This window comes from Ochotona princeps, chromosome 14 (genome assembly GCF_030435755.1).
Source record: "Ochotona princeps isolate mOchPri1 chromosome 14, mOchPri1.hap1, whole genome shotgun sequence".
NCBI classification, from domain to species: Eukaryota; Metazoa; Chordata; class Mammalia; order Lagomorpha; family Ochotonidae; genus Ochotona; species Ochotona princeps.
In genome coordinates, this window is record NC_080845.1 from 56,497,834 (window position 1) to 56,513,720 (window position 15,887).

The following is a 15,887-nucleotide window of genomic DNA, read 5'->3' on the forward strand; positions in this document are numbered from 1 at the left end:
CACGTGTTATAACAAATTGCAGCAGAATAAGCCTTGTGAGAATGTGTGGTTGGAAAGCTACCAGCTGTTCTTCTGGCATAATGGGGAGCTAGAGTTCCAGTTTCTTGGGTGATTAGGATTGGCTGATGGATTTAGTTAAACACGGGGCTGGAGCAGGTTTCCATGGAGCTCTGCAGGACACTTATTTTCTGAGAGAACATGTGGTTCAGTACTCCTTGGATATTAACAACTTGCATTTCCAATCTAACTAGTGCTTTCTCTAGCATTCCTGAACTGAAGTTCTAGGCCTTCCCTTACAAGACCATTGGAAGGTTAACTGAGTTAAGAGATGACTCCTGTCCTGGAAAATCATAAGTGCTATATTTTGAATAGTTTATTAAGTCTCAGTACTTCACTTTTCTCAGTTGTATTGGGATAACAATTGAACCATCTGTCTCCTAGGATGAATGGAAAGGTGTGGCAGGTTAACCTAGTGGTCCTTGTAGTGGCTTTCTCAAAAGATAGGATCACACCCTATAATAATCTTAGAATGGGTGACTAGAAGTTTTTACAACAAAATCAAGGTCTGGAAAGGATGATTTGGCTTATCTGTGAAGCCCCTCCAATGCAGTCATAGTTATCCTTGCAAGCTGAGCCAGAGGAGACCAATGAAGGGGAGTGGAAGGCAGGGAAACCAGGGGGCAGCACTTAGAGTGACGTAGGCAAAAAGCAAGGGATGTCTAGAGACACCAAGACATGGATCTTCCCTCTAGAGCCATTGCAGGGAGAGAAGCCCTGCTGGTTCTTCCTTTGCAGCCTTCCAACCTCCAGAATTGGGAGAGAATGTACTCTGATGGTTTGGGTTCCCTTGTGTGTGGCCTTTCCTGACTGCTGCCACCAGGCACTGATGTATACCTGTCATGCCTGCACACAGCAGACCTTCTTTGTATTATTCAATTTTTCTGAGAGCCAGCATTTTCATTAGTGAGTGTATTAATAGATATTGGAAGTATTTCTCCCTTCCAAGAAATCAGGCATCCTTAGGGGTACACAAAGCAGGTGTTGGTTGTGTTGGTTGAAGAAAGGTTCACAGAATGAAGCACATGAGAATTGCCTAACACTGGACTCTATGTTTGTGATTTAAATGACCAGAACTGTAACAGGATCAATATTATGGATATTTAAAAAGTCCAACGAGAGTTAGGATTTTTAATCATTCATACTGGTTTCTTACTGGTCAAAGCATGAATGATTCAACTATCTTCTTTTGATCTATATCTTTTTTTCTGAGTAAGATAAGGACACATGATCCTGTTTGGATTTTTTGGATGATGTTTTCTCCCCTTATGTTCACATAGCCTTGAATTCCCTCAAGTCCCTGCAGAGTTTGAATCTGATCCTATTTTTTTTTTTTTTGCTTCAACAAAATACATCCACACCACTAAGAAGAAGTGTTCAACAGGCAAAGTCCCTGGGGGGTTTGAAATTCGGATCTTGCCCAATCATACCTTGTGTTCCAGAAGCCAAGGCCAGGGATGTTGGCAAGATGCTGCTGGTCCTCTCAGAAGGTTGAGGAGAAGAGGCCGGTCATAGGGAAACAGCACTGTGAGATCGTGGGAAGCCAAAGTGTAGGTGGATCATTTTAAGGCTGCCAGACTCTTGCCAAACTACCCCTCTCCTCATAACAAGTTCATGAGTTAAGCAACATCACTGCACAGGGTGGTCAAGAATGTGACACTTTTTTTGGCTCTCAAAGCTGCTTTTACCCTGAGATGTCACAATACATGATATTTATCCTGGTCTGACAGATATGATTAAAAAACCATGGTGATTCTGTTTTCTTGCTCTATGTTGTTGCGTGATAGCCGTTAGCTGTGTGTTTGTGCATTCAGTTGAGAGGTAGAAAGCCAGAGAATGAGACAGAGAATGTTCATCCTCTGGCTCAACCCCAGTGTCCAAACTGCCACGGGAACTAGGATGTCATTCAGTTCTTACATGGGTAGCAGGAATCCAATCACTTGAGCCATGACAGTCTGCAGTGACAGAAAGCTGGAGTCGGAGCTGAGGATCACACCCAGGTACTCCAGTATGGGATGCGGGCCTTCTAAATGATCTTTTCACCTCTATACCAAGTGTCCACCCCCACATGTGGATATCTGCATGGAAGTTAACTGAAAATCAACATTTCAAATTCAGTGACCTTGCCTATGTTAGCCTCATGTGGGTAGCTGCTGTTATACCTAAGGCCACTTACCATCATCACCTTCAACCTATAAATACCACAGGCATCATCGATGACCATATCTGAAAATGTAGACATCAGTAACTAGAGAAATGCCCATGCATCATAGAAATTCTACACGTTTTTCCAAAAGTAACCGTGTCACATTTAGCCTCTTTTTTGGAGGATGTTATTTATTGTAAGACATCATTTTTATTAAATACACTGTAGTACAAGAGAGACTTTCCATGTCAGGTTGAGAGAAGCTGGGCACATGATAACAAACAAAACTTATTAATTTTTTTAAACACTGTATTCAGGTGTCACTTTGAAATCAGCCAAGATGCAGTGGGTTTAGTAAAGCGATGGACCTCAAAACGGATTGCAAAACAAGAACCAGTAAGTATTGGCACAGAGACATCACATTAAAAGGAAAGTGAGTCAAGTGAAAGGACAGAGAGCTCCAAATACCAGGTCACGACTGAAGGGGAAGTGTATCTGCAGAGAGAGATCAAAATGGATGTGTCTACAGCCTGGATATATACAGACATCTCTCTGGACACAGACATAAATGCTGTTCCTTATCGCTAGGCAGATTTGTAAGTCCTAGGGAATGATCAAGGAGTGCAGAGAGCAATATTTCACCATAATTTGGTCGTTTGTTAAGGGATTACATATTTAAAGTCCACATTTAATTCAGAGACCTTATATTGAAAACATTTCCAGCTGTTTTATACATTTGGAAAGCAAGGGTAAGATACAAGCTGCAAGATGTAGGCCTTTACATTACATTTCAATTTTCCCCAATTATTTTTATTTTTGTTCTATTCAAACCCATGACCACTGGCAGCTTTATTATGCAGGCTCCAGTATGTTGATTGTTCAGCCAACCGTCACTCGGGATCATTTTTACAAATGCACAGACCAAAGAACGAAAATAAACATGGACCTGGCCTAGAGCACACAGACTGACAAGCGACTTCCCGTCTTTTCCCATTTTGTCTCCTGACACGTGTGTTAGGATGACAACAGGGTTGTTAGGTGGTGGCTGTGAGATTCACAGTGTTTTGCCTGCAATACATGTACATTTAGATACATTTTTTTGCTTGGCTTTGTTTGTGATAAATGGAGCTACAATAAATAAATAAATAAAATAAATAAAGGTCAAATGAAAGGGGAAGGAGATGCAAAATCTAAGAATATTCTAGAACCTTTGACTTGAGCAGCAATTGATTCATCCCATCTCTGACAACCTGAAAAGGCCCCTTCCTGAAGCTTTATTTTCAATGTAAATACCTCCCCCTGCAATCCTATTGAATGACATTTGAAATTCATGTGCAAGCCATCACCACCCCCAAGTCTCCATATTCCAATTATGTGTTGTAAAGAATATGCTTTAACTGCTATCCTAGACTCTTTTAGCATTAGGTCACTAACCATTCCTCCCATGAGGCTTCTGCTAACACTGACCTATGGCCAAATCAAAGGTTAACAATGAAAATAGAAGTCTTTAACTCAGGGAGAAAGAGTAAAACAGGGGAGCAAGAAGAGTATATGTGTATACATGCAGTCACATTAAAAATAGATTCCATTAGTGTTATTGGTATTCTAACTTGCCCAATTTGCAAAAGGAAAGGTGGGGAAAAAAATCCATCCTTACCCAGGGAGCCCTGCTGCCACGCCACATTGCCAAAGGACAGCATTGTACACAGTCAGGTGCTGCAGCCACACTCTGGCATTCTGACAGAAATCCTTACGAGTTCTGCAGTTTTTGTGGAGTCTGAGATTCTCCCACTGACCTTCAAGACACTGATCTCCCAACATTCAATTAGGAATGCTTAGACTCTGAATACAAGTATAAACGCGTCCCAATAGGACAAGCTAGGTGTAACACAAATGGGCAAAAAAAAAAAAAAAAAAAAAAAAAAATCATGACATTTCCCTTCCTGACTCTTTACCTAAGGAGACCTTGTCAATGCACATTTGTAAAAACCCAGAGAAAGGACTGCAGGTATCGGATGGCTTTATTTAGTTGTTTTGGGAAGCACATTGCCTTCGGTGTATCTTCCATCCATGCAAGTGCTGCACACAATCGCAAAGCACTATGCAGTTCTACCCATGTGGGGAATGGGAACACTCACCATAATATGACATTGGGACGTTTTGGTTATTTAGCATATTTAAGCAAATTACTCATATGGCACTCTACTTATAATTGTTTCTACTAATGTGTTTCTATAAATTTATACATAAACACACAAACACACTATATAGGTGTGTCTGTATATGTATAAATCAAGTATTTATAAGACATATATAAATACATGAAAGTACCACAGGTAGTGCTGATGTGAACACACATAGAATATGATTTCTGACATAAACCTTTATAGTGTAGTTCAAAGAGTATCTATTCTAAATAAGCCTGATGATGACATTGGTTCCATGTATAATGATTATGCTGAAGCTAAGAGTGTGATTCTATGTCACAGCATCTCAGCTGTTTGTCTTCTCACATATTTCCTTTTGCTTTTCTAACTTTGTGTCCTGAATTCATTAGCATGCTTTCTTTCCCAAACTGCTTGCTCGTATAGTATAGTCTCCAGTGGGCAGAATCATGAACTTTGGAGCCAGAGGGTTTGTATTAAGTCTCAGTTGTGCTGGACATCTGATGGGAGACTCAATGCATCCCTCTGAGAACCCCTGATCCTCAGATTCCCTACCTATGAAAATATAGAAATAAATTGCTAACACATGCAGAAGTGTTTGGAAAGCTTCTTCCATTGATCCAGTGCAAATGGCAATGACATTCAGATGAGGTTAGAGCTGGAGGATTCAGTTTATCACTGCTACAGCTGTAGTTTCCACAAATTGATGGCCTGTCACATTTGGAGATCCTTACATTTTAGAATAGGAAGCTACTTTTTCCAAAATATTAGAAGACCATGAGAAGGGGGTGGTGAATAATCATCATGAATATTCTAGGATAATCTGTGATTCGTTCAGCTACTTTGAAAGCAATCTAAGAGACTTCCATGACAGACATCTCTAACATCAGCACACACTCTTGAAACAACAAATGATAAGAATAACCAGAAATACAAACAACTACAAAATGTACTTGCATAGAACCTTTCATTTCAAGACCTTGAGGGACTTGTCAGAAGGTATAAGAGGAGGTTTTTTTTTTTCTATAAAGGAAAACACAAAACTGGAATGAAATATTTTTGTCTTCTCATTGCCACCAACAAGCCTTTGCACAGTCCATCTAGAACTCAATCCCCTTACATATTCCCTCCTTCGCTCTCCAATAAAATAATAATAAAAAAAATACCTGCAGCTTCTTCCCCCAGAGACACAGAGTGACTAATCTGTGTAGGTTTTCTAGGTCATGGCTGATGGAATCTAGAAAAGGTTTTATACAAATCTGCCCCTTCCTTCCTGCTTCCCAGAGTTCCACAGTGTTTTAACAGTACCATGGGCCTTTGGTATGACATATGCATCTACGCATATATCATGGAGTATGGCTTTCATTATTTTAGGATGTGAATTCTGGAGGGGTTGCTTTCACGGACAGAGAACAAGGGACTCAATTCCCATGGCTCGCAGAATCTGAAGGGACTGGACAGTTGGTCTAGCCCTCTCACCTCATGTGCCTGGGTTTTTCATTGTTCTCTGTGAATGTTCGTGTTTCCAATGATTGAGAACTGGCTTCCGAAGCCTGCAGCGGAAAACAAGGTGCTCCAGTGATGAACTGGCACAAGCCAAACCTAAACAGAGCTCTTGCACCTTAGGAAATAAATATGGAATAAAATGGCCTTAGATGAATGCAAATCACTCCCTTTCAATCTGGCTCGAGTTAGAAAGATGTCAAGTTTAGCAAAGTTCCCCTCACAGAGGGTATCAAGTTTTCTTGAGGAACAGAAATATTTGTCTTCCTTGGTATGACTGACCATCCCAATAACAATAAATTTCTATTTGAATTTACACCTCTCTTGGCAAAAACCACTGACCGTGCCCAGAACCCCAGCTGGCAGCAGTCAGTCTGGGCACAGCCCCCCATTGGCATGTGGAGCCCCATTTTTTTTAAATTTTTGCTTTTGTGATGGAGTAAAGGAAACAAAACAGCACACTGACAATGGAGTACACTTGGAAGGACAGCACTCTGCCAACCAGAGCTCAGGACAAGGGACCTGACCTGTGGACATGGAGTGAATGCAACATGATGTTCCCGCATGAGGCTGCCTTTCCCTCAGGGTGCAGGGGTAGTCTGCTCTTCCCATGGTCCCATAGGTTTTATGTGGATGAGGATCTCCCACCAGGGTCCACAGTCCTTAAAGCCAATCGGCACTTTCCCATGCAGGGACACGGAGCCGCAGCTAAGGACGACTATTAGCATCCTGTAAGGATACCAGTTCTATTTTCTACACACCTGTGCTCTGCCTGTCTGGGGCACCACATATGGACATGTAGTTCCTGCACACAAAGTTTTAATTGATGAAGACCATGCACAATTTTGCTTGCACAGTTAAAAAGATGGGTGAGAGCAAAGGGTAGGGGTTGGAGGGAAGCATTAGCTGAGAAGTTCCACGTGAAGACAAACTTGCCCCAAAATTGACAGATTGTCTTATTGTTTCCAAGTCCTTGGCTTTCCCACCGGATCCTGAAAAGATCTCTGGACAAGCAGCCACCTGTTTTCAACTGAACTCCATGCAGACTCAATGGACAGCACTTGGGGAACTAAGCAGTGTGACCACTGAGACCCACAAGGACAGGACGGTGTCTTGGCGTATGACACGCAGTTCTGTTTCTCAGAGGCCGTCTGGTCTGTCGTCCACACGATAGGATTTCTGGTGATGGGAAAAGAGTAGTCCATGGCACAGAGTTCAACTGTCTTTGACTCCTCAGAGAGGTCCTCAAGGGATGGTGCCGGATACATTTCTCCCAGAGAACGGGGGCCTGGATTTTTCTAAGTAGGGACTGATGCCAGCTGATCCCAAAGGTTGTCTTTGTTCCTCCCACACTGCAGTTGGTCACAAATCCCCTTTCACTCTGCTTTTACATCTCCTGTAGAAAAAGGCTTCCCCAGATCAAACACCAGTCTCTCTTTTCATACTCAAGCATTAAGTCATCCAAAAACAATAAGAACAGTAATAATAAATAAATAAATAAATAAATAGAAGTGAATCCATAGAAACTCTCAATGTCTATACGGCAGAAGAAACAAAGTTTAAGTCAAATATTAGTTTTCCCTTTTTTCATCCACATCAAAGGCAGGAATACAACAAGGCATTGTTAGTTGTGGTGGGCAAACTGGAGTGTCTGCTGATATAACAAATTGGGTTTGTTAAGGCCTTTGTCTATGCAGAGTTAATAGTAATGCAGAAGCCAGATTGATTAAAAAGAAAGGGGATGAACTGTGAAGCGGGGAAGATCAGGAGAATGAGAGTGGGGAATAAAAAAAGAAAAGAGAAAGGAGCAAACAAAGGGAGGTGGAGAGAGAGAGAACAATAAAAAGTCAATACTGTGTTTATGGATGGAGAAGTCCACATTGCTTCCCTCTGAAAGCTTCTCGGGTCTTTGTTGCAAGTACTGTCAGCATGAAGGACAGCAATTGGATGGCAACCAGCGGCAGTTGAAAGATGTTCATCCTTTCGGCCCATCTGAGGAGTGTGTCGGGAAGGGTCGGTCTTGGGTGGGAAAGGGCTCTAGCCTAGTATATCCAGGTAAACTGGAGATGCCTTGGCCAAGTTCTGGAGGAGGGTGTGGATGCCCTTGATGCTCTTTCTCATATGGGGCTCTCGTTGCCAGCACCCCAGCATCAGCTCATACACCTCCTGGGGGCAGGTGCGAGGTCGCTGCAGAACTCGGCCCTGAGTGATGCATTCTATCACCTGCATAGGGAACAGAGACAGGTCAGTTAGGAGGAAGGACCAGAGAAAGGAGCAGCAGAGAGGACTGTTAAAGATTGACAGGTAGTAAACATACATATTGACGAAGTGTAGCGTGATAAGCAGATACATTTGTATGATCTGCCGAGATCAAAATAGAGCGGTTAATATTGCCAATTCCTCAAAGACTTCATTTCTTTGGGTTTGGAACAATCTAACTCCTCTCTTCTAGCTCTTCACAAAATAGATAATCAATCTCTGTGACTACAATCACCATGCTATGGCCTTCATGTGTAACTGGTATGAAATGGAGGGCTATTATGGTCCCTCTTAACCAACCTCTATCTTTTGTATACCTCTCTCCTTTTATCTACAAGGGCCCTATGGAGAGTTTAAATCATTTGTGAAAAGTGCAAAATTATCAAGTTACAAAATAGGCCCACCATAGATTTATCGAATTTTTCATCCTGGCAGTAGTTGTTCTGGTACCACCAGGCAAGACTTTAGATGGTCCACTGGCTAGCGTTTTTTATTTTTTCTTCTTTTTCATTTGTTCTTTTTCTTCCTTCTTTTTTTTTTTTAATTCACTTACAGTTTCATTTTCTCAGGAGGAAGAAAATTAGTATAGGTCGGTTAACAACATGGTTAATTCAATGCTTGGGTTTCTAAGCTACTCTGACTTTGTACCATTGACGGAGATATATTTTGCTTCCAGAGAATGCCCTGAAACCTCACACTGGAGTTTCCCGTTGGTTTTTCGTTTTTATGGGACTGAGATGGAATCTGAATGCCTTTTGACTAGCAGCAAAGCCAAGCCTCTAAAAATAAGTGCTCACTTTGAATAAAACTGAGTTGGAGCAAGGGCAGACATGGATCTGGAAAGGTGTGAACTGTGTGACTGAAAAGCTGTGCCTCTAATACAGGCTTGCATTGAGCACTCTGTCCATGGGGTTCCATCTGTGGCTTCAACCAAGTGCAGATCAAATACATTTGGGGGAAAAATGACATGTGTAGCTAAACATAGACAGACTTTTCTTTCTTGTCATTCTTTCCTAAGCAATAACATGATATTAACAACTATATATGTAATACATTTGAATTGTGGTATAATTATAAGCAAGCTGAAGATGACTTAGATTTGTGGCAGGCTATAGGTAGGTTTTATGCAAATACTGCCATTTTATATGAGTGCCTAGGGCATCCATGGATTTGGGCATACCCTGGAGGGACTGGAACCAGATCCCCACAGATATCACAGAATAACTATATCTACAAAAGGATGAAGAGACAAAAGCAAAAATGCTTGAGGTTTTCACCAGAAATAAATGTTCTAGTGAATTGCACAATATATCTATATAGATATGTATGGATATGAATATGGATCTAGATATATTAAAGAATCTTGAAATGTCAATCCACCATTAGACTGGGCTCTAATGGTGCTGGAAGCTACATTTGCTATAAATTTACTAGTTGACAGGCACAAAAAGGTTCCTCAGTTCCAGCCTTAGTGGAGCAAGAAAGCATCAGCCAAATGATGTTCTTCCCCACATCCTAATTCTAAGAGGATTGTAATCTGGCTCTAGAGTTTAAGAGCATAACAGGTTGTTTGATAAGAGCTGCCCCCAAATGGATCACTTTCTGACTTCCTATCCCAGCCAAGCTCCCAAGGATTCCTCTGGGGTCCCAGCCATCTGAGAAGCATACAGTAGACCCCCTGCACACCTCATTATTTGACAGCTGGTACCAGGGCTGTTTGCCATAGGTGAAGATCTCCCACAACACGACCCCCAGGCTCCACACGTCACTCTCTGTGGTGAATTTTCTGTACATGATGCTCTCTGGAGGCATCCAGCGGATGGGCAGCATTGTGTGGCCACCGACCTGGAGGGAAAGGGTTGGACAAGAAGACATGAGTCACACTGGGGGAGGTTCTATCCTTATTTGTATTAATTTTAATGCCTTTAAATTTAGAACCTGGGCTTGGTGCAGTAGCCTAGTGGCTAGAGTCCTTGCCTTGCATGCGCCAGGATCCCATATGGGAGCTGGTTTGTGTACCAGTGGCCCTGCATCCCAGCCAGCTCTGCTTGTGGCTTGGGAAAGCAGTAGAGTATGGCCCAAAGTCTTGGGTTCCTGCACCTGCATAGAAGACCTGAATGAAACTCCAGGCTTCTGGCTTTGGATAGGCACAGCACCAGTTATTGCAGCCACTTGGGGAGTACACCAACAGACAGAAGATCTTCCTTTCTGTCTCTACTCCTCTCTGTTTATCTACCTTTCAATAAAATTTAAAAAATTATAAAAAAGATGCTTATATCTGGCTTAGGAGATCCTGGATTTAATATCTTGCTGTGGCTTCTGATACCAGCTTCTTTGGTAATGTAGACCCTGGGAGGCAACAGTGATGTTTCAAGGTGTTAAGGTCTTCAATCCATGTGGAAGACCTATACTGAGTTCCTGGCTCCTGACTCTGCCTTTGATCCAGCACTGGATATTGTGAAAGTTTAAAGGTAAAGCAATAGAAGAAAGCTATCTGTGTAAATCTGTCTTTCTCTATCTTTCTGCTTTTTCAAAATCCAACTAACCAATGACTAAAAAAAAAAAAAAAAGCAAAAACAACACAAAACAACAGAAATCATGAAGAAATTTCTGCATAGCAGAAATGTTGCCAATAGGTCCAAGTTTTCTTTTTTGTTTGTTTTTTATTGGAAACGCAGATATGCAGAGAGGAGGAGATGCAAAGTGGAAAATTTTCTGTCCACTGATTCACTCAACAAGAAGCCGCAATGGCCAGAACTAAGCCAATCCAAAGCCAGGAGCCTGGAGCCTCTTCCAGGTCTTCCACACAGGTGCAGGATCCCAAGTCTATGGGCCATGGTTGACTACACTCCCAAGCCACAAGCAGGGAGGTGGATGGGAAGCAGTTCTGCCAGGACTTGAACCAGCACCCATATGGGATGCTGGTGCATGTAAGGCAAGGACTTTAGCCACTAGGCTACTGCACCAAGCCCCGGGTCCCATTTTTCCTGCTGATCACCCCTTAGTACTATTAGGCTGCAGGATAGGTTGGCATTTGACAGCAGGTAGCTGGTACTATAGTAGAAATTAGGCCTTGATGGCAATGTTGGGATTCTATCTTTTGAGGAATACTGCCTGAAATTTTCCCTAATTCTTATCCCCAATATCCATTTAGGACTTAAAGGAAGGCAAGAGATGTACTAACAGCCACCTGAACAATACTACTGTGACCAATAGTTTATGGAATTCAAGTGCCAGAATGTCTGATAAGTTTTTCACAGGATGCTCTTATCATCAAAGAGATCCTACATGTGTCAAAGAGCAGGTTTGGGTGTTCTGTTTTGTTTTTTCTGTACAGTGAATTCAAATCTGGTAAGTAGGAGCATAGCCTTCTGGGGCAAGATTAAGGGGCTCACATGCCTTCACCATGCAGCATTTACTAAACCAAAAACTCATAAAAGGCAAGCTGGTTCCAATTAGCATGAGACTCCGACTGTCTTTTCCTTAGCAGTGACAAGTCATCAATGTCCAGCAAACACACACTTGTTTCCTGAACCCACCTGGCAGGTCTGAAGGTGGTGGCAATACTGACCCTCGGATTCAAAAAGCGAACAACAACCAATAGGATTCATGCACCAATCAAACTTAAGAGAAGTGGTAGGAAATAATATGTTGTAATGTAGGAACCTTTCTGGGCATGAAAATCTTGTACCTTAGCCTGACCCTGTGGCCTCTTTGTACCGAGGACTTTGGGAAAGAGAACCTGCTAACAAACACATAGAACCTGGCACTTCCAGATGCTCAAAGAAGCTCACACTACACAGGTAGAAAGGTCCCATCACGCCCTGGCTGCCCACAGAACAGTGTTAAGGACAAACTGCTCTGTGGCCAGACAGGGGACTGGGGATGTCACTCTGCACAGTAGGCCATGCCTCCCCATGTCCATGTGCCAGGTAAGGCTGGGCACTTGGGCACATACACTTCCAATGATTGTTAGCCCCTGATATGCTGCATTTTCAGCCTTCTTGCCATTCTTTGAAATTATACTTGAAAATCTCACTATGGTTTGCAAATGTGTACGTGGCCCCCAGGTAACTTGATGGACATTCCAGGAAGGACCCAGAACTCATGGTAGCATCTCTAGTCTACAGATGATGACATTGCTTTCTACGGTTATAGGATCTTGGCTAGGGTTATACTTTTGGCCATGGTACCAACTGAACTGAGATTTAGATATCCTGACCCACAGAGTGTTTTCTTCCATATAGCAAATGTGTATTGAGGATTTCCTGGGGTACAAGACATGGCATGGGTCTGCTTAACTCCCAAACAAAGCAGGGATGAGGCAGAACAAAGGGAAATGTCACTGCTGTACCCTTGAGTCTTACCCTTCTCTTACCCATTTTAACCTTTCTCCCTTACAAGAAAGAGCTCACGTCATCGACAGTCAATACAGCCTACTACACTGCTTCCATCTTGGCAGTGCCTTTCAGTTTAGATAGTGTTTCTCATGAGATAAAATCAACCCAGTCACTTAGAAAAGTGGGATTACATAGTGGAGACAGAGACTTTGTCCTCATGTTGTGTTGACTCCATTGTGTTATTCTGCAACCTATGAATGGAAAATGCCCTTTCACAGTGTCTACTAATCTTTCTGGATGAATTATTTCTTGCAAACAGCCTATCTGTAGCAGCTATTTACAGTGGTAGACCTTGGACTGTGCAGAAATTTTCAGAGATAAGAGGCATGAAAGGGAAGGTGACTACATGGTTGAGGGAGGATTCACCAGAGTTAAGTGGATCAACATGGCCAGGCTCCTAATTAAAAAAAAAGTATTTCTTATGGTGAATACATGTAGGTACTTCAAAATGCTTATGATTATTTTATTTTACTTCTTTTATTTTTAAATTTATTTCTTTTATTTTATTATTCCACAATACAGTTCCATAGGCTCTGGGGCATCCCATACTCCCACCCCAAATCCCCACCCCCCTGCTGATTTCCCTCATGTCGTTACAATATTATAGTCCTTCACAATCAGTCCTAAGTCCATCATTCTGCTGTTTAAGTGTGTCCTGACATTGTAGGCATGGACAATGGCAGAGAGTCCAGCATCCAGTTGTCAAGACACATTCAATGGTTTCATTGAGAGTTTATCTTTCATTTGGAAGTAGAAATGCATACTACATTGTATCTTCACATCTGTACATGATAGTCTCTAACACTCTTAAATGAAAATCCAAAAACAAAGTGAACAGCAGAGAGAAAAATACAAAATTTCCAATAACATGAAGTTAAAAACATGCTATTAAATCACCAACGTGAGCATGAAGAAATAAAAAAGAAAACCAAAGATTTTCCTGAAGTAAGTGATGCTATTTTGTGACCTGTGAGTGAGAAAATTACTAAGAAAAACAAAAAAAAAAATTTTTGAATGAATGAAAATACAAACAAAATGTCAAATAGCCAGAAATGTAGAAAAAAACAGTATTAAGAAGGACTATTGATCTTATTGTTTTAGATTTATTTTATTTTTCTTGGAAAGTTAGATATACAGAGAGGAGAGAGAGAGAGAGGAAGATCCAGCTGCTGATTCACTCCCCCAAGAAACCACAATGGCCAGAGCTGAGCCAGTCTGGAGCCAGGAGGTTGTTCTGGGTCTCCCACGTGGGTGCAGGGTCCCAAAGCTTTGGGCCATCCTTGACTGCTTTCCCAGGCCACAAGTAGCGAGCTGGATGTGAAGCAGGGCTGCCAGGATCAGAACCAGTGCCCATATGGGATCCTGGTGAATGCCAGGTGAGGAGCTTAGCCACCAGGCTACCACGCCGGGCTCCAGAATTTCATTCTTTTTAATTACTGAGTAGTATTCCATAGAGTAACAGCATAACAGTATTATGGTTTCTTTATCCACTCCTCTTGGACTGGCATATGGGTTGTTTCCATGTCTTTGCTAGTATAGAATGTGTCACTGCAAATAAAGGATTACAGATCCCTTTTCTAATATGCAGATTCATTTCATTTGGTTACATTCCTAGGAGCAGGGTAGCTGGGTCTGATGTCAGATTTATTTTCAGTTCTATTAGCATTCTCCACACTGTCTTCCATAGTGGTTGTACTGACCTCCACTCTCACAGTGCAGGAGGGTGCCTTTCTCCACACATCCATGGCAGCAGTTGTTCTCAGTACAGTTCTGAATGTAGTCCAGTCTCATTGGAATTAGGTGAAACCTCCATGTAGTTTTCACTTGTATTTCCCTGATGGCTAGGTAGCCAGAGCATTTTTTCATATGTTATTAGCCATTCTAACTTGTTCTTTTGAAAAATGTCTGTTTATTTCCTTTGCCCATTTTTTCACAGGGTTGTTTGTTTTGCTTCCATTGAGTTTCTGAAGCTCTAAGTAAATCCTGGATATTAGTCCCCTTTCTGTTGTGTAGTGTACAAAGATTTTCTCCCATTGCATTGGTTTCTTCTTCACTTTGTTGATCATTTCCTTTGCTGTACAGGAGCTTTTTATTTTGATGTAGTCCCAGTTGTTTATTTTGGCTTTAATTGCCTCTGCTTTTGGTGACTTTTCTAAGAATTTTTTCAATTCCTATATCTTGGAGAGTGCTTCCTATGTTCTCTTCTAATTGATTGGTGGTTTTTGGGTGCAGACGTAGGTCCTTAATCCATTTTGAGCTGATTTTGGTATAAGGTGACAATTGTGGGGGTCTTCTTGTTTTTGCGGGCTGCTATCTGATTGTCCCAACAACATTTGTTGGATACCATGCTTTTCTTCTAGATTATTTTCCATACTCTCATGAAATTTTAAGTGGCTGTCCATGTGTGGACTCCCTTCTGGGTTTTATGTTTTATGCAGTCAAATGCTCTACCCCTGAGCTATGCCCCCCTGGATTTTCTATTTTGTTCCATTGATCTTTTTCTGTGTTTCTGTACTAGGAGCAGACTGTTTTTTTTATGACCACTGACTATTGGAACTCATAAGAGAATTTAGCAGGGTTACAGGATACAAAATTAATGAACATAAATCGATGGCACTAATATATTCCAAGATTTCCCATGACTGAGAAAGAAATTGTAAGTACAGACCCCTTTAAAATAGTAGGGAAGAATCAAATACCTTGGAATTAACCTAACCAAAGATGCGGAAGACCTCTATAATAAAAATTACAAAGCATTAAAAAGAAATAAAGGAAGACATTAAAAGATGGAGACACTGACCATGTTCCTGGATGGGCGGGATCAACATCATCAAAATGTGTATATTGCCAAAAGTAATATACAGATGCAATGCAATCCAAGTTAAAATACCAACAACATTCTTCTCAGAAATAGAAAAGATGATGTAAAAGTTATGTTAAAACACAAGAGACCATGAATAGCCAAAACTATCCTTAAGCATAAAAATCAAGCTGGAGGAATTATAATTCCAGATTTATTTTATTTTTTTTATGGGAAAGGAAAATTTACAGAGAAATAGAGACAGAGAGAAAGGTTTTCCATATGCTGGTTCACTTTCCAATTGGCTGCAACAGCCAGAGCTGAGCAGATCTGAAGCTAGGATCCAGGAACTTTTCCTGGGTCTCCCACTCAGGTGCAAGGTCCCATGGTTTTGGACTCTACTGCTTTCCCAGGGCACAAACAGGAAGCTGGATGGATGTGGAGCAGCTAGGACACACACTGGTACTCATATGGAATCCTGGGACTGCAAGATAAGGATTCAGCCACTGAATCATTTCACCAGGTCCACACATATATCATTTAATTCAGTTGTCCAC

The 15,887-nt window shown here is 41.6% G+C and overlaps 1 protein-coding gene across 1 annotated transcript in view; it reads right to left on the bottom strand.

Annotated features, from left to right (window-relative positions):
• Window positions 1-7,086: 7,086 nt before the first annotated feature.
• The window catches only part of NTRK2 (neurotrophic receptor tyrosine kinase 2), a 351,452-nt gene continuing 342,651 nt past the window's right edge, over window positions 7,087-15,887 (bottom strand). The window contains exons 19-21 of the mRNA XM_058672627.1: window positions 11,894-11,909; window positions 9,817-9,975; window positions 7,087-8,094 (exon numbers count right to left, since the gene is read on the bottom strand). Coding sequence (XP_058528610.1) covers window positions 7,909-8,094; window positions 9,817-9,975; window positions 11,894-11,909 — 361 coding nt within the window. The 3' untranslated portion in view covers window positions 7,087-7,908. The remainder of the gene's footprint in view (window positions 8,095-9,816; window positions 9,976-11,893; window positions 11,910-15,887) is intronic.